Raw genomic sequence first — 26685 nt, forward strand, 5'->3', positions numbered from 1 at the left:
CGTATTTGTGCCACATAGCAAGTGTAGATTTGGACCACTTTGCGTTATGTCAGCTTATAGGGAATCTGAAGTGAGTGGGAAATGGAAGCTGACTTGGAGAGGTCGGCTTCTGCAACGTAGAAGATCCCGGGACACCGGAGCTGCGATGCGGGACAGATAGGCCCAGTGCACACCAAAACCGCTAGCAGATCCACAAAACGTTAGCGGTTTTGGGTGCGGATAACGGATTTGGGCCAGTGCACACCGAGCGGATTTGGATACGACCCGCCGGCCGCATCCGCGTGGCTAATGTATCTCTATGGGCTGGTGCAAACCGCAAACGTGCAGCAAGAGGCATCCGCCGCGGATCCGCCCGGTGTGCACTGGGCCATAGGCTGCAAGGGGCTGGAGGAAGCTTTATTTTTTTTCCCTCGCGCCTTTTTTTAAGTCAGTAGTAGAAATCTGACAGGTTTTGGACTAGCCCATAGCTTCATGGGGAGTTCTTGGGGTTTTCTTTATTTTCAGAAAGCACTTGAACTTCCAGAATAGTGTGCGAGCAGGTGGGGGAGGGTCTGCATCTTTTATACAGAACCCTTTCCAGGGAGTGCCTTTGTAAAGAATACTGTGAGTGAACTACTGAGAATCCCCCATGAAGAGTTGGACTACTCAAAAACCTCACACTTCCATCAGATTTCTACTACTTACTGTAAGTGACAGCAGCATCGAAGAAATGTCATTTATTGCTCATCTTACTATGGAAGAAACATACTAATACCAATCAACTTCCGAATCGGGCTGCTGTAGATGGTTGTCTGAACCAGTGTTTTATGATGGTTTTGGCAGTCAAGATTCCTCCATCTATATGGCGCTTTTCTTCTGACCTGTAAGGGACGGTAGCCACGTGGTTTATTTCTGAATTGTCTACATGGGCTTATATCTTTAAAGCGTGAACCTTAATGGGCACTAAGATTTATTTTTATTGCCCTCTTCCACTTTGTTCCTCTCTAATTTGTTTTTGCTCCCAGAAGACCTGCATCTGGAGGAAAATGAATAGCTTCGGGCAGACTTTCTTTGTCCTGCAAGTAACGTTCACCCTCCTCCCCTCCCCCTGCCTGTGCCCTGCTTATGCAATGATTGCAGCTTTCCCATTGAGTGAATGCTGAGGCTCAGCAGCTTGCTGGTCTGGGGTCTGAGGGGTGTGTTCTGTCCATGGCTGAGTCACACAGCAGGCAGTTGCGTGTTCTTTCTGACCTCCTGAACGCTCCAGCAGGAAGTGAAACGAGCTCCAGTTAGTCAGCTGTGGAAGGTCTCACTGCATGCGGCAGCCTAAAGATGGACTCCAGAGCCGGTTAGTGCATCCTCCTCCTCGCTGTGATGTTGGCTTGCACTCTGTACCTCTACCTAGTGCTGTGCTGCTTGTTTAATCACTGCCGTCCATAGTTACTTGTACAACGCATGTCTGTGTTTTTTTTTTCTTTTTCGTATTAGTTCTCTATGCTTCACATGTGCTTTTTTTTTTTTTATTATTTTTTTATTTTATTTTATATTAACCTTTAAGGCAAATGAAATTGTCAGTAACCGGTACTGTGACTGGTACAGACTGCACTTGGTGTTGGGCTGTGTGAGCTTTACATGTAAGGCATAGAGGCAGGCTGCTATTTATAGTGCTAGCAGATGCCACTTCTCTTTCATACTAGCTGTCCAAGTGACGGCAGCTGCTGCTGTTTAACATCTACTTTCTTTCATCCTAATTAAACACAGCAAATGTCTTATTTTTTTGTGCAGCGAAACATAATTTGAGCGTTTATCGAAACGTAAAAACAAAAATGTTAAACGTGGGTTAATTGTCAGTTTTCTGGTTAATTGGATGGAAGTGTCACTTCTGTTGTAGATGGGAATGGTCTGCAGAACTTTATAGTGTATTTTGTAGGTCTGTGTATACAGTGTGCTGGCTATACCTTCACACAGCAGGTTAGTCCACCCCGTGGCTGAGTTTTCTTGAGTAGCTGTTGGAAGTTGGATTGCGCTAATGGTTTTCTTGTGGTGGTGTGAGATCTTTGCACTTGAGTTCTCAGCCTGACAGGTCTGGCTAGAGAGCTGCCTGTCTCTATTAGGTTTTTATGTTGTGAAAAAAACAGCAAGAGTGTGGGGATCCTGGAAGGGTGGAAACCTCACAAACTCTTGAGTGGGCGGAGGAATAGAAACGATAGTCCCTTAAGTGGCTCATATCAGACCCATCCAGTATCAGAAGTGTGATTGTGCTCTTGCAAGGAGATCTGTGCTTCAAGACATATGGAAGTTTCCATTCTAACTCAGAGGCCCAGTGCACACCAAAAAGCGCTAGCGTAATCGTAAACTCTCAGCGCTTTTTGAATTGATTTTTCTAGGTGATTCTAGGTGTGTGCCTAGTGATTTCCTAAGCATGACTTGTGATTTCTGGAGTGTTTTGTGTATTTTTATTTTTTGTTACAGTAGAGCTGTAACTGAACAACTTCTGTAACACAAAGGCTTGGAAAATGGCTCTGATCTAGCGCTTTTCAGAGGGATTTTCAACTTTCCTATACTTAACATTGAGGCTGAATCGCCTCAGAAATCATCAGAAATGCTGCAGGACCCGTGTTTGCCTTTAGGAGAAAATCACATCGCTTTGGTGTGCTCCATCCCATCCCATCCCATCCAAATATATCAGCCAAGCGCTTTTCAAAAGTGCTCAGAAGTGCTCTTGGCATGCACCAGACCTTAAAGGGAAGGTTCTAGCAAAATAAAGAGTTTCACTTACCTGGGGCTTCTACCAGCCCCATGCAGCCATCCTGTGCCTTCGTAGTCACTCACTGCTGCTCCAGTCCCCCGCTGGCAGCTTGCCGACCTCGGAGGTCGGCGGGACGCATTGCGTACATTTTTACGCATTCCTCCTAGTGCAGGAACATTAACACATACATTTTTACGCATTACTGGTTTAACGCGTAAAAATGTATGTGTTAATGTTCCTGCACTAGGAGGAATGCGTAAAAATGTACGCAATGCGTCCCGCTGACCTCCGAGGTCGGCAAGCTGCCAGCGGGGGACTGGAGCAGCAGTGAGTGACTACGAGGGCACAGGATGGCTGCATGGGGCTGGTAGAAGCCCCAGGTAAGTGAAACTCATTTTTTTTTATTTTGCTTGGACATTCACTTTAAGCCTGGTTCACAAAGGCTACTGCTGCTGGCTTCATTTCACAGATCTCAGTGCTCCCATTCATCTCCATGCAGGACACGGTAGATCGGATTCTTGGGGTGGACGACGAGGACGTACGTTGATAGTTACCTGTATGAACGGGGCCTAAAATTGACATAGCCCTGATCCTAAGAGGACTCTCCCATAGCCTTGTTTGGCCTTGCAGGTTAAAATATACATCTAGAAAAACTACCCTAGAGTCCAAATGTTAATGCTATGCGCCCATAAAGAGAGATCATTATCTTTATCGGTTCCTGTCGTCCCTACTCCATACCAGTAGGACACATTGCTAGCCTGTAGGCTAGTGACTTGTCTGTACAGCACTTGGCCTTGAATGTTCACTCAAGAGATTAAGGGCCTGTTCATACTTGCTGCGTTTGTAGAACGCGTATAAATTCAAAGAAACGCAAGTTGAAAAACGCATGCGTTTTTCTTGCGTTTGAATGCGTTTTCTATTGGGTTTTGCACAAACACGTGACCCAGGGGAAAAAAAAGAATTATGGGAACCGCAGAGGAAAACGGACGCTAAAAACGCAATAGTACGCGTTTTTGATACGCGTCCATAGACTTTCATTGCGTCCGTTTCTATGCGTATCGCACAGAACTGCGTGCAGCAATGCGGATGAGAAACGTATGCGTCTCATACGCATACATGTGAACTAGCCCATTCAAAAGCATTAGGAGCCGTTTCTATGCGTTTTTTGTTCCAGTACGCGTTCCCTGAAAACGGCTAGGAACGCATATAGTGTGAACAGGCCCTTAGTCCCGATCCCTGCAAGTGACAGATGTGTCAGGGATGGGACCCACTAGGCAAAGCACCAGTGCTTTTCAAAATACTCCTGTGGTCAGAGCTCCAGCCCTTGCCATCCTTTCTCTGTGCACCTATGTTTGCAAGCTAACACCTCCCCCCCCCTCCCCAACCATTCTCACTCATTTGAAAATATCTTGCCAAGTTTTGGTAATTGAATATGGTCCTCTTTCCCCATTTATGTAATGGTCTGGCCTTGTAATGTTTGTCTTGGGCACTGATCAGCATACTTGGGGGAGTGCCTGGCTTTAATCTACTAGGAAGTGCATGGATTGCATGGATAGCATGGATTGTGTGCAGTAACAAAGCTCAGTGCATGGTTGATGGTGATGAAATGGATTAGTGTAGATCCAATCAGCACCATAAGATGCTGCATGTGAACAGGCAGCTTTCTGTAACAATGACCACTTGAAGAAAATGAGTACCGGCTTCCTACAGTATTTTTGATCTTAAAGGTCCGTACACACGCCGGACTGGAGGCCGGGCGGATCGCTCAGAAGCAGCCGTATCAGTCCGCCGACAGTGCGTACACACGCCGGACTGTCGTTGGAACGCCCACCTAACGGGAGGTGACCGACCCATCGTTGCCTCCAGTCCGGCGTGTGTACGGACCTTAAGTCTCTAAAACTTTGTCTTATGTCTTAAAATTCAGTGGACTTTCTTTATTGATCAGTAACTGGTCCAATTGACCAATTTAATGCATCGGGCAGGATGGAAAATGTGTATTGTATTTATAAAGCGCCAACATATTACGCAGCGCTGTATTACATATTTATTACATGTTTTGACATAATATTTATGTTAAATATGTAATATTGGTCAATCGTATAGGAATTGGCTACAGTTGACATAATTTTGAGTGACTCAGTCGATTTCCATTTCAGAGCGTGGAGGCAAAACATTGTTCAGCTCAATTAGTGAAGGGGAATCGCATAGGCTCTTGCTTGCAGTGTGTGGGGCACTAGTCAATCGACTTTCGATCAACCACCGTGTTGATTGCCCATGAATGTCAATCTTTTAATTGATCTATTTGAAGATCGAGTTATGTATAAGCACCGCTAGTAGCTGTGATAGATTTAAAGTGCAGCATCTGCAGGGTACTGTACAAAGCACTTCCCGTGTATTGATGAAATGCAGTGTTTTCATCTCCATTCGGATATGACTGTAGGTGTGAGCCGGCACCTCAGGATTCTTAATGGTTATGAGCATTAAGATCATTTCATCAATCCAAGTTTGTGTTTTTCTTTCTGCTGTAGTGCTTTAGAGTGAATGGGTTAGTTGAGCACATGCTGGTGTCTTGAATGCAGTGACTAATGTAATATAGTCAGAATGTGTTTGCATTTCTCTCATTATCACAGTATTATTGTACACGGGTGCTGCTCTGTCTTTGCTGCATTCTCGCGTGAGCGCTCAGTTGTGTAAGCACTGGAGCTGGTGTGAATCTGAATCTCCCGTGTTGTGCTTATGTGCAGCGATGGGAATTTGGATGCAATTTATGAATGATGCAGGCGCATTTTTCTTCTGCACGTGAATCAAGTGACCTATTGCTTTCAATCGGTTTTAATCTGCATGTAGGAAAACTGGGCAGATATCGGAAGTGGAAATGGGACCTTAACCCCACAGGAACGATTGTTTGCTACATCCAGTGATGGATGCCTGCCTTGAAATGAAGGTCTTCTTGCACACAGCTGATAAGGGAAGGCTAAAGTGGCATAAGGTGGCCTACTGTGTTGCCGAGTCATCTGGAGTGTTGGGTTGCCTCAGCTGACTGCATTATTCTCATCCATACCCCACCCACTCGAAACTCCATCATGCACTCTGCTGTTGTCTCTCTCCCCCCTCCATAGTCTCCATGCATCACTAGTCTGTAGGCAAGCGGCCTGTCTGTATAGCACTCGACTCTAAACCGTCGCCTGAAGGATCGAGTAGCCATCCCATTTCTGACTCTGACTAGCCTTGTGTGAAGATCTAGTTCCTTCCACTACAATACCCCTTTCTGGAAGTGGTGTGTTTAGCCATCAGGGACAACAGGGATGATATTCAGCAGAGATGCATTGTGTGACACCTCAGAGCTCACTCCAACCTGAATAATCCAAATACCTCCTGTTTTTACATTTCAGCAGAAATCTGAGAAGTCAATCTGTAAGAAAATTTAGCTCCTCAACCAGTCACACCTTTAAATTATAAACTGCAAAAGCTATTTGTAAGTGTATGGGTTGGGCTTAAAGAGGAGCTGTCAGCTATACTATCTTAGAACCCCTCCTCCCCCCCATATATAGATAAATACTTGCTCTAGATACGTAACATATGTATTGCACATTTTGATTTTAGTTATTTTTCTACAGTAAATAAAGAGAAAATCCTTCTTGGCATTTCCCATTTTAACTGCGACTATTTTGAAGCCAGTCCAGAAGTCCTTTCCTCCCTTACTCTCCTCTGCCTGATTGTGTATGCTTTGCCCGCCCTCCAGTATAGAAAGTGCATTGTCACCGCATGAGAAATATTGGCCAATCGGAGAGGAACTGAGGTGTGGGAGGGGAAAGGCTTCAGCCAATCAGGCTGCATTAGTTAAGTCTGAGGGGAAAGTAGAGCAGCAAAAAAGGACAACCCAGCATGCCCTGCAACTTCTTTTTTTTTTTTTTTGTACCAAATAAGTCAGGTAAACCGGGGAATTATCATTTATCAACAAAAGTAATAGTGATGTTGTAACTTTTGGATTGCCTGATTAGCATCCTTATTACTTGTTTACCAGATAAAAATAATTGATTTTATGCCCGACAGTTGCACTTTACCTTAGTAACTGCTCATTGTTGACATACGGTTGACAACAAAAAGTGACATCGCACCTGAGTGTAGCCATCACTGCACTAGTAAGCACCCAATCACTGCACAGGAGCACCAGGGACTTCCCTGCCCTCAGCCACCTGTGTGAAAGAGGCGCAAGTCTTGATCAGGGATGCTCACTGGATGGAATCCAAATGAGTTTTATTCAGATTTCATCCAGGTATGTAAAGTGTGTGTGGGTTAAACTTGCCCAGCAGGCAACTTCTTTAACTAATCTCACGCTGTGCGTCCCACTCTGTGTTCCAAGCTGCGGTCATGTGACTGCTACGCTTCCTCCTTCAACCCGTTCACGTGACTGCGACTTGGAACGCAGATTGGGACGCACCGTGAGATGAGTTAAGGAAGATGCCTGCTGGGTAAGTTTAACCCCCTCTCGCACACTGGCTCCGGTGCTTAACATACCTGGATGAGATCTGAATGAAACTCATTTGGATTTTATCCGGTGAGCATCCCTGGTCTTTATAGCGCTGGGGTAAAATAAATTATTGTTTGCAATGTCGTAATGGCAAGTTAAAAAAAAAAAAAAAAACCCTTATGCTGGGTACACACTGAGATTTTCTGGCCGATTTACTATCAGATCGATTATTTCCAACATGTTCGATTTGCTTTCCGATCGATTTCCGAGCATTTTTTGATCGATTTCCTATTTCAGTTAATGGAAATCTATCAGAAAATGCCCCGAAAGCGATCGGAAAGCAAATTGAACATGTTGGAAATAATCGATCTGATAGTAAATCGGCCAGAAAATCTCTGTGTGTACCCAGCATTAGGCCTCTTTTACACACCAACTGAAAAATGATGCGTTGTGAAAAAACTTAAAATACTTGAGAACTGAGCTAAAGGAAAACATGTACGTTACCTTAAAGGGAACCAGAGAGGAATGCTGCGTTGAAATAGAAAAAAGCTTGTATACATACCTGGGGCTTCCTCCAGCCCCATAAGCCTGAATCGCTCCCACGCCGCCATCCTCCACTTCCTGGATCCGCCGGTACCGGGCCCGTCATTTCCGGCGGACGCGGCCAATTGTCCGCATCACAGGGGCTCCCTCCATACCCGTACGCATGCGGCTGCGCAGTAGGCAGCCGCACGCGTACCGGTATGGAGGGAGCCCCCTGTGATGCGGAGAATTGGCCGCGTCCACCGGCCGACTTGCCGACTCGCGGCAATGACGGGACCCGGTACCGGCGGTTCCAGCAAGTGGAGGACGGCGGCGTGGGAGCGATCCAGGCGGATGGGGCTGGAGGAAGCCCCAGGTATGTATACAAGCTTTTCTTCGTCCTCTCTGGTTCCCTTTAATGTCAGTTGTCCTTAAAAATAGCTGACAGCAACTGATGTAATGTAAAAGGACCCACTTGCACATATGCAGTGTTGCATGATGTTCTAACTCAGTGGCAGGATTATGTGTCCCAATGATCTTGTCATTGCTGATGTGCTGTTAATTTCTGAATTGTTAGCTGCAGGAATGAAGACAGGCTGGCCATAGTCCTTCTGTGGTAGATAAAACCTTTTGCCTTTATCTAGCTGTAATCATGAAAGGTGTGATTGGATATGTACTGTGCTGTAACCACAATACTTCTGTATGCTTTGGGCCCATTTCCACTAGTGCGGAATTCCTATAGCTAGAGCATACATGTCAAACTCCGGCCCGTGGGCCAAATCTGGCCCTCGGAGCCATCATATTTGGCTCTCAGGTGGTTTCCCCACTTTACATGGTTTGTCCCACTCTAGACCACCAGAAAAGCTATATTGGAGGGTAAGCCTTAGTTCACCAGAGAAGCCATAATAGGAAGGGGGAGATCACTAGTTACCAGGGAACTGTATAGGAGAGGAAAGGGGGCCACTGAACACTAGTAAACTGTATGAGAGTTGGAAGGGGGGGCGGCATTAGACACCAGGGAACTCTATAAGGGAGGGATGTGGCCACTAGACATTGAGGTAAGCCCGCAACTTGGTCCAAGATCTCAATTTTGGCCAACTTGGTATTTGAGTTCGACACCCCAGAGCTAGAGGGATTCTGATGCAACTTGCATCACAGCTTTGCCAGCAACGCATAATGCATGTAAATGCATAGAGCGTTCATGCACATCCCTTAAAAAGTAACTTTAATTGGCAAATTTAGATAACTTTTTTTTTTTTTTGGTTTAGGTACCCTTTAAAAGGAATGAAATATGGCAGCCTTTATATTCCTCTCACTTCAGGTTCCCTTTAAGTTTAAACCAGAGGATCAACTGCTACTTGAAAGAATGGTGAAAGATCAGCTTGAGAGACAGAAATCTTGAGTGACTTTATCCTAGTCTAAATTGTTGGGATTAGAGATTATTCCATGCTTGCCAATATGTCCAGCCTGTCTCCAGAGATGGTGTGCCGGAAGGACGGACATGAGGTCACAGTTTTTCTCTGAAAATGCTGTAATGCTATTCCTGCCCCACGCCTGTGGCACTGCTGTCACATTCCAAGGAAGACTGGTTTGGGGAGATCTAGAGGATGGATTCCCCATCTTTGCTCAATGTTTGTCCTTAGCGATTGTAGCTATGCATAAGCATTGAACAGAGGGAGAGCAGGGCAGGACTAAACTACTTCTGACAGCTGGGGTTAGTGACAATTAAGCACACTCAGTTGTTGGTGTAGTTTAGCAATGTGACGTGCCAGATCGCTTAATGAGATCACAAAACACTTGGACACATGCAAAATTCACAGCTGAGGCCTCGCAGGACAATTGTATTGGCTGAGTTTTTTTCTAACATGGATTTGTGCCTTAACTGTTGTCTATGGGATACTAAAGCTACAGTAGACACCGCAAATTATTGTTGCCTGGCACAGCAGCAATACATGATTGGTTCAGGTGACTGGATGCTGTTCACAGGCATCCCCAGACATCTACTTTCTCATCAGCAATCTGCCATATGGATCACTTTGGTCAATTGCTTTTACACTTCCATACTGTGGCTTGTGTCCTTTTCCTGCGCTCTCAACAGGACAACCCATGCAGCTCTGCAGAGAACCCAGCAAGCAGGTCTGTACAGTGACTGCTACGAAATGGTCACCTGAAACCAGCATGAAAACGCTCCTAAAAGCATTCATAGCTTAAAGCGGATCCAAGATGAAAAACTAACTATATAACAAGTAACTTGTCTGTAAACTATCTAAACTTTAGATAAAATATATACAGCAAATCTAGCTGAAAACCGCTTTAATAGAATGATTATATTTCTTCCTGTGATACGACAGCAGCCATGTTGTTTGTAAACATTACACAGAGGCAGGCTTATCTGCATCTTGAGCAAAATAAACCTAATCCCCCCCCCCCCTCCTCCTCCCCTCTGCCTCTGAAATCTCTGGCTAGTAATTCCTCCCCCTCCTCCTGCCCAGACTGATCTCCCATGAGCCCTTGCTACTGTCTGAAAGTGCCTTGGCTCACTGAAAACCTGTGGGCGTGGCTTGTTTAGTTTATAGGGAATTAGAGTATTAAAACCAAAAACAAAAGTATTTGGCTTGAGGAATGCCCTATAAACCATAGGAAAGGAACACCATTATGCAATGAGTAAAAGTTCATCTCGGATCCACTTTAAAGCTATGTACCTACCTATGTAAACCTGTACCAGAAAATATAAAATTAAACATACGCATCATACTTACTGTATAGCCAGTCTCTCTCTTCTCTCCCGTGTTTTTTGTCCTCTGTGATCAATGGAGTTCTCCATCCTCCATTTTTGTTCGGGGTAAGCCGCGCAGGAGGTTTTCTCAGGCCCTACTGGGCCGATTTACTTAATTTTTTTTTTTTTTTTTTTTTTGCTGGACGCAGCTAGCACTTTGCTAGCTGCGTCAGCACACCGATCGCCGCCGCCCCGCGCTTGATCGCCGCTATCCGTCGCGCCGCGCGGCCCCCCCCCCCCCCCCCAGACCCCATGCGCTGCCTGGCCAATCAGTGCCAGGCAGCGCCGAGGGGTGGACCCGGGACTCCCAATGACGCCACGACACCAGTCACGTCATCCCGCCCCGACGCCATGGCGACGGGGGAAGCCCTCCAGGAAATCCCGTTCTTTGAACGGGATTTCCTGATCGAAGCGGGGGGGATGCCGCTGAGTAGCGGCTATCATGTAGCGAGCCCTAGGCTCGCTACATGATTTTAAAAAAAAAACAAAAAAAAAACTGCTGCGCTGCCTCCTGGCGGAAATAATTACACCGCCAGGAGGGTTAAAAATGGAGATGACCCCGTAATTGCTTCCGGTTCAGCACTCCATTAACCAGTAATATCGCTTGAGCCATAGGGAAATTGGGAAAAGACATTACCTTGCACATCAGTTGTCCTTTCAGTTATAACTGACAGAAACTGATAGAGTAAAAAAAAACCCCTAATGCTTTCAGCTTCCAGAGACAAGTCTGACAAGATCTAGTCAGAACTTTTTGAAAGGAACTGATGGCGAGGTGAGTACGGAATATTAGTTTGCAGGTACATTGTGTTTTATTTTAAACATTTTTACACTGTTCAGGGACACTGTAACTCTTCCTTTGTATGACCAGCTTTGTGGGTTGTTTTTACCCCCTCCATGCCCTTGAACCTTCCTTAGGCTAATTTTATTTTCTCTAGTTATCTGCATTGGAAATATTATCTCCCTTCGTACACTTGGCTTTATTTTTCTAGTAGTAGCTAAACCTCCTGCACATTTGCTGTTAACTCCACAGACGTAATCATTGCACGAAACGCTTAGCACACACAGTATCAGTCAGAAACTCTCATTGCCTTCTATATTAAGAGAGCTGCAAACCTTTCCTGCCCTTCGTATTCTGTGGATTAAAGATTGGAAGAGTCAGCATGGTGTCATTTTCAGGCTGCCATGTGTTCCCTTCATGGCTGTTACTCCCTCCTGTCCCATAGACCCGGCTGCAGGGCGCAGCCTAGCATGTGCTTCTAGCCTCATTACAGAGGTCCTGTATGAATTCAGAGCTCACACTAACCAATCAGGGCATGGTTTATTAGCCTGTGTCCAGCAGACTGCTCCAAGCTGATGGATGTGCTGTAATTGCTCTCAGAGCCATTAAAAAGCTTCTTAGGAAGTGATTTACAGGCCTCTAACAACTGTTGGCTTGCTGGATCAGCATCCAGTCCAACGACTAAAGGTTGCCCTAATGCTGGTCTCAGTCTACATCTCATCAGACACTGAAATATGTAGAAGGACACCTGCTTGTATTGCACTTAGAAACCTCCTCCCATTATATTAATTCAGGGGAAATGCTCAGGGCCCATTCACACTTAAAAGCACAAAATGGTAACGCTGTTTTGCACAAGTCATTTTACCGTGATTAGCGCTCTAAAATCACTGTACACTTAAGCACTGTACCGTGATCATGACAAAATGCTGCAGGTAACACGTTTTGCGATTGGAGCTAATCGGCCGCAATTGGTTCCAATCGGGGCAGTGAGATCACTGCCATAGGGTTGGAATGGCACTAGAGCTTTAAAAAACGCTAGCGCTTCGGTGATTAGCGGGAATCGCCGTAGTGAGAACAGGCCCTAAGCCTGGTACATGCAAATCCTCTCACAGGCAACCTTTTCACTGATCCCAATCCAATGGTCCAATTGCATAACGACCAGTAATTGTATTACTTATTGGTCATTTCTTATTGGTCTGCTGAATAATTTAATTCCAGTCAATGGGAGACATGATTATTTTGAATGTAACATTTGCTGATCTGATCATTTGATGACCATGAATGACTTGGTTTGTGTCATTCAAGTCCTTATGCAGTCTATGATAAATTGTGTACTAAAGGTACATCTTTTTTGTTTTTGTTTTGCGTATTACCTGTCATGGTGTTTTTATTTGGGGTTTAGTAGTTTGAGGCATAGTGGACACAAGCAATGCAACTCAGCAGTCAGAACACCCGGCTTGCATACTTGTTCTGGGTTCATGATGCAGGAAAGGTTAACACTGCAGACAGGAAGTAGCAGTTTCAAAAGGAAGTCTGCAAAGCATCTTTCGCATTACTCAGTCTAGGATTCTTTTACACATAGATTAGTCTGCAACATCCGGTGATCCCATCCTGTCTACACATATTTGGAACCTATTCTTGCAAAATTTTTGCTTCGACATGGAATTATTTATTTGATTTATAATGTGCTAACATATAAATTACAAGCGTGACAGACATAAGGTTCTACAACCTAGGACAAGTTATACAAGGCAAACGGTCCAAAATACATGATCATGTGATTTTAGGCTGGTTAGGAAGGCCCAGTAATACAAGTATGAGGTGATGGCGTGTTCCTTTCCTATGACCATGTAGAAAACACTGTTTACACAAGATCACTTTCTATACACAGCTGCTAAAGGTCCATACACACTAGGGATTAAAGTGAACCTTAAGTCAACTATAAAAATAAGATTTACTCATTTTTACTCAGGAGGCCGCAATAGCAGCATAGGGGGCGATATACAGGCTGGGAAGGCGAAGAATCACTCGCGTTCCCATGCATGTCGGCTGGTGACGGCCAAACCGGAAGTGTTCGCCGGCGGGTCCTGGAGCGTCAGAGCGGGGCTGCGAGTGCACCGATCGGCTGCTGGGGGCTGAGGGAAGCCCCAGGTGAGTAAATCTCATTTTTTTTATAGTTGACTTGAGGATCACTTTAAGGAGGCCGATAATGGGCACCTCAGCTGATGGGCATGTGTGTACAGTGGCCGCTGGCCTGTGAGCAATCTGCTTGGTGGATCAACTCACCCAAACGACCAATTGCATTGTCTGTGCCGCTACCCCGCCCACCGTGTGAAGTCACGCACGCGCCACTCCATCTTCTCTCCACCCCATGCAGAACAGAATGCCTTGTTTGCTACAAAGCTGACACTCGTCTGTACAGGCTGATCAGTGGGTGGCGTGTGTACGTACCTAAAGAACTAATAAGACTTCAGGAGCGCCCCACAGCTCTCTCCCCAATACAATAAACATTGAGGCTGAACCCTTTCAGTGCTCCCTGCTAATTTCGAAACTGCCTTACATTGTATGAGAATCCTAATTTTTTTTTAATTTTTTTGTCTATAAAGGTTATCATGCTGAGGCAGGATGGAGCAGAGGAAATTATGAGTTTAGGTCCACTTTACACGTAACCTGCATATGCATTCTATTAACTGTGCATTGACTGTTTCTAAATTAACAACCAAAATGGCAACAGTGTCGTGCTTTATGGCTCTTTGCCTGGCAATTAGTTGTACTCTATAGGAGGAGGGGGGGGGGGGGGGGGGGGACTAGCAGAGGGTTTCCTTTTGCAGCAGAAACTACAATAACTTTAGGCTCAGAATTATTCAGCTTGAGGAGATTGCTGAAGAGTAAAGATGGCCATACATCTAGTCATTTAGCTGTATGATCGACCATTCGATTCGATCATTTTATAGAATCGAGAGAGAATAGTGTGCTCCAGTATGCCAAATCGATGAAAAGTGGCTGATATGTCGAATCGACCAGCTTAATCGATTGAGCAAGATATGGGTCAATCACACAGAAATTGGCTACAGTTTGTCATTCGATCGACTCTGAATCAATATTTGTAATCAGAGCATGGAGACACATCGTTCAGATCAATTGGTGAAAGTGAATAGCATATTGCCTGTACTGTGGGGGCCTCTAGTCGATCGACTTTCGATCAACCATAACGAAGTTGATTCCTTAATAAAGTCGAGCACTTTGTCGATTGAACCGGTATCGCTAGATATATGGCTACCTTAGAGCAACCGCAAACAAAAATGTAACTTTATACCAATGAGTTACATTTATACATTACATTATACCTCCCTTTTACATGAGAAATCTAGTCCTTTTCACAAACAGATGGATCAGGGGGCTCTATATGGCTGATATTGTGGTGAACCCCACCCCAGGAAACTGTAAAGACCATGGTCCTGGCAATTTCCGGTGAACCTCGTTGCATTGTGGGAAATGGCTGTTTACAGCTGTTTCCAACTGCCAATAAAGTAAGGAGTAGCTACTTCCACTGACATCACCTGCCAGCAGTAAAAATGTCACCATGTGATGTCAGAATGTAGATCAAGGAGAGGAAAGCTTTTACAATGCGCAAACACTGACTAAATCACTTATACATAATTATTGTAAAAATTATGTTGTTTTTTTTATTAAATTATTCTTAATGGAGTTCCTCTTTAAGGACTCTGCACACACAAGATTGTCACCCAAGACCATTGTTAACAGGTGTTGCCAGTATGCCATGTGTATATAGCTTTGCTGACAGGAGATCACTGAGTGTCTATGGTCAAGCTGCAGTCTGTTTTATTTCATTTCAGATATACAAATCTGGAGCTTTTAACACTCCCAGGCATTTTTCGCATTGTGTTCTTTAGGTTTGGTGCCCATTGTAGCAATAAGCAGCACTTGCTGTTACATTATGGCAGTTTGCTTGTGTTTGGCAACTTCAGTGTGCATTATTAAGCAATGAGTCTTTGCCATGTTTATCTTACTGTGAGCTAAACCATATTTAGTAACAAGTGAAACACATTGTCTGACACTCGCAGTAATCCAGATGGGATTTTATACACTTGCATTGGCTATAGCTGCACAATAACCCCTTTGTTCCCACTTGCAGCATGCCTTATATCTCATTTCTACTCCTTGTTGTGTGTTGCCTGTTGCTGAGAAACTGTATCCATAAAGCTTGCCACATACTGCCATATAATAGGAGCTGATGGTAATAATTGCCATTTCCTGGTTAGAAAACAAATTGGAGTCAAGTGATGCAGTATACAGTAATCTGATTCCAGTATGATTGAAATTGCGCAACCGTACACATGACTGGACTAAAGATGCCACCGCTTGTGATAGATTTCCAAATGTAAATCGGGGAGAGGAAAGCTTTTACCATGGGCAAATGCTGACTAATTTATAAATTAATATTGGGAAAAAAAGAAAAGCCATTTTGTTCCGATATTGTCATTATAGTTCCTCTTTAAAGTGACCCTGAGAGGAACATTATTAAGATTTATACATACTTGGGGCTTTCTCCAGCCCCCTCCGCACGGATCGCTCCCATGCTGTCTACCTCCGCCTTCTGGTTCACCCGTTACAAGCCCCGATAGCTTGGCGAGTCGGGACGCACTGCTCCCCGCTGTACTCCCATGGCTGGGAGTGATCTGTGCCTGCGCAGTACTACACCGCAGAACGCTCCCAGCCACGGGAGCAAGACTGGGTGGCGTGCAGCCGCATTGTGCATGTGCCGACTGGCCCAACCTACGGGGCTTTTAACCGGACAGCGAGGAGGCGGAGGGAGACAGCGAGGAAGCGATCTGTGCGGAGGGGGCTGTAGAAAGCCCCAGGTATGTATAAATCTTTCAGTAATGTTCATCTTTGGTACACTTACTACTGGTGGCTACTAATGATGCAATTTTTTTGTGTGTGCAGTCTTATGCTGGGAATACACGCTTCGTTTCTGCCGTGCATTTCTGCTCTCAATCGTTTTTGCCGCTTAATTCTGCAGTCGATTCTCTTATCTTCTGCTCATTTTTTCTTATCTTTTTCCATTCACTTCTATCAGAAAACGAGCGGCCAGGGAATCGAAAGGGAGATCGGACGTGTCGTAAATTATCTATCGAACTATATAATCAGCTAAGAAACGGACCGTGTATTTCCAGCATTATCATTTCTATGTAATAGAAGGGACTACCTAAAATATCCAGTCAAAGTATATTCATCACAGTTCACCATTGTACTTCATAGGTTTGGTAAGATTGTACAAAAAAAGTCATCATTAGGGCCTGTACACACTGCTGCGCTTGCGCTGCGTTTTTAAAATCGCAAGGTCTTTTGAAAAAGAATGAAAATCGTGATGACTTGTACACACTGGTGCCTGCTGTGCTTTTTTAAGCGCAGCGCTTGAAAAACGCATTAAAAACGCATGCGTTTTTGCCTGCGTTTTTCAGAAGTCAGTATCCCAGAAGACTCTGAAATTTCCTGATTCCTGTTGAAATGTAAACTAGAAAAAAAACAAAGGATTCTTTAGCCAATCAGCAATTACAAGAAAAACGCAACGCATCAAAAACGCATACGATGCGTTTTTAAAACTACATGCACTTGCGATTTTAAAAACACATGTGCTTGCGATTTTGCTTGCGTTTTTCAGTGTGTACAGGTAGATACTGGCCTTTAGTAAGGATGAGGTGATGACTCTGATCCTTTATGGTAGTTTTATGTGTGAGCCCAGGTGGATGCTAAAGGCTCATAATCTCCTGAAGATCTTCACGGTGATGAACAAGAGTTTGTGTGATATCACTAAAAATCTTTTAACTAAAGTACGTTAAACCATGTTCAACGGCAGATCACCCAGGACAGTCGTTCGACTATCATGATGGATCCCATTGACTGTCAGAACAGATCTTTGACCCCAATCGTTCAAGGTCACAATGTCTGTTGTTTGTTCCTGCGGTATGCGATTGCAGAAGATGGATTGGGGAACTATCGTCGCATCTTTCGCCGCCGTGTATTCCCCGATCCATCTTCCGAGGTCTTGAGGTGGGTATTCAGCTTTAGGTTAGCAAATGCTGCATCTGAGTGGGAAGGTCGTGCCGTTATGCCGTGATGTTATGCGCACATACAGTTAATGAAAAGTAGGCTCCACTGTTAAGCTGTCTCTTGTGGTAATGCGCTGGATGCAGTGTGTTAAGATACTACACGCCATTTAACAGTTTTGCACTGACCGCACTGTGAATGTCGCATAGGTGGCGCATTGCAGTATGTTGTTCGTTGTTGCAATGCGGCCATTGCCATGCAACACCTCACTGTGATTCTAGCCTTAACCTCCTTAGCGGTAACCCCGTGTGTGACACGGGGTAAGCCGCCGGAGGGTGCCGCTCAGGCCCTGCTGGGCCGATTTACATAATTTTTTTTTTTTTTTTTGCTGGACGCAGCTAGCACTTTGCTAGCTGCGCCAGCACCCCGATCGCCGCCGCCGCGCGCCCGATCGCCGCTATCCGGTGCGGCGCGCGCCCCCCCTCAGACCCCTGCGCTGCCTGGCCAATCAGTGCCAGGCAGCGCCAAGGGGTGGATCGGGTCTCCCAATGACGTCCCGACGACGCTGACGTCGGTGACGTCATCCCGCCCCGTCGCCATGGCGACGGGGGAAGCCCTCCAGGAAATCCCCGTTCTTTGAACGGGATTTCCTGATCGGAGATCGCCGAAGGCGATCGAAGGGGGCAGGGGGATGCCGCTGAGCAGCGGCTATCATGTAGCGAGCCCTGGGCTCGCTACATGATTTAAAAAAAAAAAAAAATATAAAAAAACTGCTGCGCTGCCCCCTGGCGGTATTTTTCATACCGCCAAGGGGGTTAAAGGGAACCAGAGACTAAGCACCCTCATGTATTGCTAATCATGTGACGCTTAATGTAATGGAGCGCACGCGCAGCCCAGGGGAGGCAGAGGAATCGGCGTTCTTCTGAGCCGGATGCTATGCGCCGGCCAGAAGCGAAGTGGGGATGACATACTGCGCGCACAGGACGCAGTATGTCCAGGTTATAGGTCAACAAAGTCGCCGGACACCGGGAGGGTTATTAGAGGAACGGCAACAGACGGAGGGGGGCAGGAGGAGCTAAAGGTACGACGGAAAAATCCGACGTGTGTATAGGCCTTTAGACTCCATAAACCTCTAATCTCAATACATGAATGGAGGCCACTTCACTGCTGTGCGGTTGTCTTGTCCGTCAAACCTTTGAACGGGAAAGGCAGTTCTTCAGGAGATCAAATGGATGAAATGGCACAACAGTCAGCCCATAACTTTGTACTGCGATGAACAGTACATACAAAGCAAGCAAGCAGGTGGATTTTGGTGTAGTGTGCACTAACCAGTAACTTTGTGTATGTGCGTGCGCTAATCCAGAATTGAAAATTCCAGGAAAATGGCCTAAAGTTACATACAAGACACGGAATATTTAAATTGTGCTTTTCTCCTGGCAGACTCAGAGGGCCAGAGCTGCAGCCACTAGGACGTGCTCAGCAGGCAGTAGCAGTGTTAGGGAGTCTTGCTCAAGTTCTCCTTACTGAATAGGTGCTGGCTTACTGAACAGGAGGAGCCAAGATTCAAACCCTGGTCGCCTGTATCAGATGCAGAACGTACACTATCCATCCAGAAATTTGCCACCCAAAGAGATTTGGGGACCCCTATACAGACATTAGACTGTATCTCTGATTTAAGTGTTTGTGGCTGCTGCAGTGAATCGTGTTTTCATTTCATTTTTTTTTTTTTTTATCGCCAATGCTTTTTCAGGCGGTAGGATGCCTCCCCAGTCTTCCCTTCTCCCTAGAAAAGTACATGATGATAAACTGAGACTGATCAGCTTGTCATGTAGCTTTACTCATTGATCATTTTTAGCTCCTGATCTAAAATGCTCAGTCACGATATGCCTTTTAAAAGCCCGCCCTTCTGTGCATTGGCAGTACAAGTGTGCCTCCTGCTGCTGCTCACACTCCAGTCTCTTCCCCAGTGCAGAGATTGGAGTATAATCTCATATGATCACCCCTCCAAATCCTTTTCATTCCAGGACCTGTAGAGGTTTGGGGAGTGGTCATTGTAGAGTAGCAGTTTAATGGTGTATTTACTCAAATCCTAACCTGTTATCTTAAGATGTTTTGTTTTTTCCCCTGATGTTAACTCCATGTCTCTTTTCTCCTAATAGTTGTTGACCTCCTGTACTGGCGGGATATAAAGAAATCCGGAGCGGTATTTGGTGCCAGCCTGTTCCTGTTGCTTTCTCTGACGGTGTTCAGCATAGTGAGTGTTACTGCATATATCGCCTTGGCTCTGCTATCAGTCTCCATCAGCTTAAGAATATACAAGGGGGTTCTGCAAGCAATTCAGAAATCCGATGAAGGACATCCATTTAAGTGAGTATTCTTCTTGCTATTCACCTCATTACAGCCTCTGAATTTTTGGCTTTTCCTTGTTCTGTATTTTCATTACATTTCATTTTCATTACTGTATTTTCTTTTGTGTGTAGTGAGGCATTGACGTTCATAGGAGTTATGCTACTCATACGTGTAAGTGGTTGGATTTGCCTCATTAGAGGGATAACTCCTGTTAGTATTCGCAGAACCCTGTTAATTACCATATACATTGGAATGTGCTGGTGGATGCATACCTACCTGTCCTCACTACAGCTCCAACCCCAACATCTCCCTGGCAGACTCTGAACTGGCCACTATGCCTTAAAACTCACTGTCATGTGATGGCCATGAGCCTGGTAATCTTATTGGGCCAGTTCAGCAGTTGCCAGATAGACTCGTGGATGCAAGCTAGGGCGATGACAGGTTAGATATGCATTCATCAGCGTGTTCTGCATAGTAGGACCTGTTCTTTGCCTGTGGATAAGCCAAGAAGCAGGTTGATACATTTTCACTAGAGTTTATAGTGAAATCTGTTGACAAGCTGTGTGTGTCAGTCCCTCACTGATCACATTTAGATGAGCGATTGTTCTGTTTGCCACATTGTGTAAGCTTTCACATTAAGATACAAGGAGACTTGGGCTACACACAGAATGAGAGCCGCAGTCCTATTGGAAACTGCTGTGGCTCCTACTGTAAATGAGCTTTTAAAGTATTAGAGGCCGAGGATCAGCAGGATAGCCGAGCAATGTGCATTGTTTAAAAGGAAATCAATATGGCAGCCTCCATATGTCTCTCACTTCAGGTTCCCTTTAAAGGGACCCTGAGCAGTCATTTAAAATGAAATTGTGACTTAGCTGGGGCTTTCTCCAGCCCACAGTAGGCCACAAGGTCCCCCGGCGTTCTCCTGGTTCCTCTCCCTGTTGGCAGCTCCGTTATTGTACGTCTTCGGTCTAAAGTAATCAGGGCTGCTTCCCGCTTTGCCGATACGCGTCATCACGCCAGCCGGCGTAAGAGTCCTACGCATGCACGGTTCAATATTAAAGAACCGTGCATGCGCAGGTCTCTCACGCTAGCCGGCGTGATGATGCACATCGGCGAAGCAGCCCTGGCAACTTCAGGCCGAAGTTGTACAATAACAGAGCTGCCAGCCGGGACCGGGAGAAGAGCCAGGAGAATGCCGGGGGACCTTGTGGCCTACTGTGGGCTGGAGGAAGCCCCAGCTAAGTCACAATTTTATTTTTAATGACTGCTCAGGGTCCCTTTAACATTCTTGCAAACTTTTATTTTCATGATGCCATTTCAAAGGAGGCCGTGGATCTTATGCAACCCAAACTGTTGCGATTGCGCTGTTTGTGTAACAATACATAAGCTGGTTAGTGCTTACTCTAAATTATGGTACAGTATATCTCTAGCATCTGCTTTACTTTGGGACAGTTTCAGTCATTTCATATGCTTAAAAAGAACCTATTTTATTTGTTTGTTTGGACGGTTTCCTGTGTAGTCTGTAATTACAGAAATGCCCAACATGGAGAAGCCTAGTTTGGTTTTGCTGGTAGTGATGCACTATATTCGGGGTATTGTCAGACGCTGTAGGAGGTTAGCTGGTAATTATGGGTCTATTAAAGGTCCATTCAAAAGATTTTCTGTTCATTTTTCTTTTTCTCTGTTTAGAATAACCACAATTATAGTATCTGAAATCTAAATTACAAGCTAGACTGTGTATAAACCTAATGATGTCATTTGTATTTCTGTGGTATATTAGTAATGATTAATAATTGCATAGTTTGGTCGCAAACAGCTGTGTACATTCATGTTGACAGCTTCTTGTGTGAAATAAAGGACAAGGCTGGCCGTGTCCCTTGATAATGAGTTCTTTGGCTGTGCCTTGTTGTTGCACAAAGGGATTTTTCAACTTGTTGAAAGGTCTGAACTGAGAATGGATCGATTTTGTTCATTTTATGTCTGTACTTACTGCAAGAAATATATTTAAAATGTCTAGCTCCTATGATTCTGCCTTGCTAGAAAAGTGGGAGTTCCTTTTCCAGCCAGGATAATAAACACCTGACCCCCACCCACATCCTCTGTTGAAAGTAATGAACCCTTTGTACACAGCACCACAGCTGTAGTGCCACCCTACTTACTGTGCAGTAAATAATATATATTAAAAAAAATGGTTGTATGCAATGAACATTTGTGACACTTCCCCAGGACTGGTTTTATGAAGTATTTGCAAACACCTGATTGGTGATTGGTGCTGCACAATCAGGGTGCAGTGGCTGCTAAGGGACCCTAAGTGCAGCATTCCCCACCCACCCAGTAGTTTGATTCCAGCCTAAAGCATCAAACGCATACTCATACTTTGCATTAATAATGAGTGTTGAGTAATCAGTAGGTTGACAGTTGAAGGGGATGAGTGCCGTGCAGACATGGTGCAAGGCTATAGCTGAGCATGCTGCTCTATGGAGAGGGGGAAGATGGATGACAAGTAGCAGAATCATGTCCTGTGGTGTGTTTGAGTTAAAACTATGATGCACTCACTTGTGGGGGATTACTAAACAATGGCCTCAATTCACTAAGATCATGCTGGAGATAAGGAAAGACATAACTTGCCACCACACAGTGAGAGTTATCTTATCTCTTCCTTAAGTTGCCTCCTCTGTAGTTATTTTCACAGGCAGTTAAATAGCCTGTCTTTAACTTTAGAGTACTGGAGTTATTTTAACCTCCGTAGCGGTATTGACAGTTATACATGTCAATAGTCTGCTGCACTATATACTAGACCCTTGCTTGACACATTTTGGCAAGTTACAGGTAAAATGTTTCCTGAATACTACATGCCTTATCACCATGCTGACAGCTCTAGAAACATTATTAAAGACAGGAGATAAGCTTAGTGAATTGAGGCCAATGTCTTAAAGAGGAACTCCAGTGAAAATAATGTAATAAAGTGCTTAATTTTACAATAATTATGTATAAATGATTTAGTCAGTATTTGTCCGTTGTAAAATCTTTCCTGTCCCTGGTTTACATTCTGACAATATCACACTGAGACATTTTTACTACTGGCAGGTGATATCACTGGAAGGAGATGCTGCATGCTTTTTTGGCAGTTGTAAACCGCTGCCATTTCCCACAATGCAGCAAGGCTCCCACAGTGTGATGTCAGTACCTCAAAACTGTGAGGCGCTGACATCACACTGTGGGAGGGGTTTCACCACAATATCAGCCATACAGAGCCCCCTGATGATCCGTTTGTGAAAAGGAAAAGATTTCTCATGTGAAAGGGGGTATCAGCTACTGATTGGGATGAAGTTCAATTCTTGGTGACTGTTTCTCTGTAAGGCAGTTGTGCACATGCTAAAGTCTTGGCTGTAAAAGCATAGCGTAATCATCTCGGCTGAGGATTGTCTGTTCGCATGAGGTTTAAAGGTGCCCATTGGCGATACAGTTTTGATTGGTACAATTTTATTAAAACTTTGTAGTAGGTTAAACTGAGTGCATATACTTTGCTTGGATACTTAATAATAATATTCCTAACATCTGTATAGAGCCGCAGCCACTAAGGGGACGCGCTTAGTAATCCACTCTGCAGTATTAGGGAGTCTCGCCCAAGGATTCCTTACTGAATAAGTACTGGCTTTAGCTAGGATTCAAACCCACGTCCCCTATAGAAGTGGAAATAGTACAATGAAGATTGTATTATCAATGGCCCCTTATGGGTCTGTTTTCACTAGACACGAATCAGAATCGGACCTTTTCCGAGGGCAGTTTCGGATGCAGAAATTAAACTTATTGAAATCAATATGCTGCATCCGAATCGCGTGTGGGAGGAAAGATTTGGGTAACTGACACCCCAGTGCAAATGCAGCCCAAGCCTTATTGCCCTCCAGCGTGGTCTTGCTTTTCTCACACATCTGTCATCAGAACGTAATTCAGTTTTTCTACAGGACCCCTTTTGCTACTTCTGTAATAACTAGTTATGTAGCAAGGCTGCTTGTGTTTCTTGGGGGTTATTTATGATGATGTAATAAGTACAGTCTGCTGTTGCCTAGCACTTGTATTCCCTACAGACAGCTGTCACGCCTTTACATGCAGTATAGAAGAAGCATGAGGAATTTTTATCTTTCACAAGAGCCAATTATAGCCAGAGTAGCAGGTCATTCCCAGACCATGTATACTGAGGAATCTCTTCACCCATACTTGGACAAAAAAAATAAAAAAAAATAAACTGAAGTTTTTACACTAGACCTCTCCCTCCTTTTTACTCCTGTCCTTCAGTCTGCTGTCTTGAACGGTCATGGTCTCTTTTGCTTAAAGTGGGTCCAAGATAAACCTTTACTCATTGCATAATTGTGTTCCTTTCATATAGTTTAGGGCGTTCCTCAAGGCAAATACTTTTTTGTTTTGTTTTAATACTTTAATTCCCTATACATTAAACAAGCCTCACCCACAGCTTTTTCAGTGCCTTGGCACTGTAGCAAGGGCTTATGGGAGCTCAGTCTGGGCAGGAGGAGGAGGTTACTAGCCAGAGATTTCAGAGGCAGAGGGGAAGAGGGAGGAGGAGGGGGTACTGAATTTAGGGCTGGTTCAGACGGGCGTTTTTGTGGCGTTTAACGCAGCGTTTCAGACGCAGCGTTTTTTGGGATCTACTGCCATCCCATGCAAGTGAATGGGAGCGTTTAGAGCTGGCTTTTGCAGACTTTCATGAAAGCCTGGCAGTAGATCCCAGCGTTGCGTCTAGTCTCAAAAGCAACATGCTGCTTTCAGAGGCAGTAAACGCGAGGAAACAATAGCAGAGACCAGAACTGCTAGCCTTGAACGCTTTTCAAAAGCTAGCTTTTAAACGCTGGCGTTTGAACGCAATGCCAAGCAAAAGCTCAGCAGACGCCCGTGTGAACCAGCCCTTACACACAGGCAAGCTGATAGCATCTCCAGCCCTCAGCCTGTGACAAACAGAACATGGCTGCCTTCGTATCACAGGAATATATAATCATAAACTGTTGAAGCTGTTTGCAGCTAGATATGCTGTGTAAACTATCTAAACTTTAGAGAAGATATATAGACAAGTTACTTGTTATAGTTAGTTTTTTATCTCGGATCCGCTTTAACCGAGTAAAAAGAAAAAAAAAATGTTTACCTGGGACTTTCTCCAGCCCCCTGCAGAAATCTTGTGCCCACACTGGGACACACCGATCCTCCGGTCCCCCGCAGCCAGCTAGTTTCATATTCAGCAACTGAACAATCCTCGATCAGCTCCCGTAGCAGTACTGCGCAGGACTGCCATGGCGACCGAGTGATCGAGGGCAACGCAGGCGCACTGGCCTGGCAACTGGTCAGTCGCGGAAAACAAAACTAACTGGCTGCTGGGGACTGGAGGATCGATTTGTTCCTGTGTGGGCACATGTCGTCTGCAGGGGGCTGGTAGAAGCCCTCAACTGAAGTGAGAAGAATACTAAGGTTGCCATATCGATTTCCTTCTAAACAATACTAGTTACCTGGCAGTCCTGCTGATCTATTTGGCATCACTAGTGTCCGAATGACACCAGAAACAAGCATGCAACTAACCTTGTCAGATCTCACAATGTTAGAATCACCTGATCTGCTGCATGCTTGTTCAGGGTCAATAGCTGAACGTATTAGAGGCAGAGGATCAGCAGGATAGCCAGGCAACTGGTAAAGCTTAAAATGAAATAAATATGGCAGCCTCCATATCGTTCTCTCACTTCATTTTCCCTTTAAGGTTCACTTAATGAAGTTATCAGGTAAAAAACTAAAAATAAGCTTTACTCACCTGGGGCTTTCTCCAGCGCCTAGCAGCTGACTGTCCCACGCTGTCACCTCCGCTGTCCCACTCTCGCCGCTCGGTATTCGGGCCAACCGCGGGGTCGGCCTTACTGCGGCTGCGCAAAGCGCCGCTGTCCATCATGGCCACGTGGGCCGCGACAAACTGCACAGGCGCAGTAGCTCTGCGCCTGCGCAGTTCACCACGGCCCACATGGCCATGATTGGTGGCGCTTTGCGCAGCCGCAGTAAGGCCGACCCCGCGGTTGGCCTGAATACCGAGCGGCGAGAGTGGGACAGCGGAGGTGACAGCGTGGGACAGTCGGCTGCTAGGGGCTGGAGAAAGCCCCAGGTGAGTAAAGCTTATTTTTAGTTTTTTTTTTTTCCTGATAACTCCTTTAGGCAGCCAAAGAAAGACATTTACTTATCCGCACATGGGGCTTGATTCACTAAACTGTGATAATGATTGGTAATGAATGCGGCAGCCAGACTGATACATTCTTCTCAACGCAGCGCCTCTACAACTCCGCTCTGTAAAGCACTACACTGGCTCCCCATCAGCTTTAGGATCAATTTCAAAATCCTGTGCTTGGCCTACAAATCAGTGCACAAGACCTGCCCGACCTACATCTCTGGTCTGGTCCACAGGCACATACCAGCCCGCTGCGCCTAGTCGCACCTCGCATAACTCAGTCACATGCACGATTGCAGGACTTCACCAGGGCTGCCCCTACTCTCTGGAACTCTCTCCCACCAGCCGTCAGACTCGCCCCCACCTTTAATACCTTCAAACAAGCTTTTAAGACTCACCTCTTTACGCTCGCATACCCCCCTACACCAGCATCATAATATGTTCTGTTAGACCCCCTCTCAAAAGACGCACGTATTGTCTCCACCCCACCCTTTAGATTGTAAGCCTCTGGCAGGGCCCTCCTCCCTAATGTATCCAGCTTGATTATGCAATCTTACTCACAACCACCCCTCTTGTAGACTCAAACAGTCTCTATCTTGACGGTGTTCTCCCCAGGCTCTTTTAGCCGGGTGCTCCACCCGGCTAGATTTGGTGACCACCCGGCTGTCATCGGCTCACCTCCTCACCTCCTCCTATGCTGTAAGCACAGTTGCCCTGCATTTTCAACTAGCCCCACCCGGCTACTTTTTCATGCCACCCGGCTACTATTTCATGCCAC

At 45.3% G+C, this 26685-nt stretch overlaps 1 protein-coding gene across 6 annotated transcripts in view; it reads left to right on the forward strand.

The window, feature by feature from the left end:
- The window catches only part of RTN4 (reticulon 4), a 103894-nt gene that overhangs the window by 54297 nt on the left and 22912 nt on the right, over positions 1 to 26685 (forward strand). For 5 of the 6 annotated variants that reach the window (XM_068232553.1, XM_068232554.1, XM_068232556.1 and 2 more), the window contains one exon: positions 19507 to 19714. In XM_068232553.1, coding sequence (XP_068088654.1) covers positions 19507 to 19714 — 208 coding nt within the window. Of the gene's footprint in view, positions 1 to 1210; positions 1328 to 19506; positions 19715 to 26685 lie in introns of those variants that run through there. The other variant, XM_068232559.1, reaches the window with a different exon arrangement.

Source organism: Hyperolius riggenbachi, chromosome 4 (genome assembly GCF_040937935.1).
Source record: "Hyperolius riggenbachi isolate aHypRig1 chromosome 4, aHypRig1.pri, whole genome shotgun sequence".
NCBI classification, from domain to species: domain Eukaryota; kingdom Metazoa; phylum Chordata; class Amphibia; order Anura; family Hyperoliidae; genus Hyperolius; species Hyperolius riggenbachi.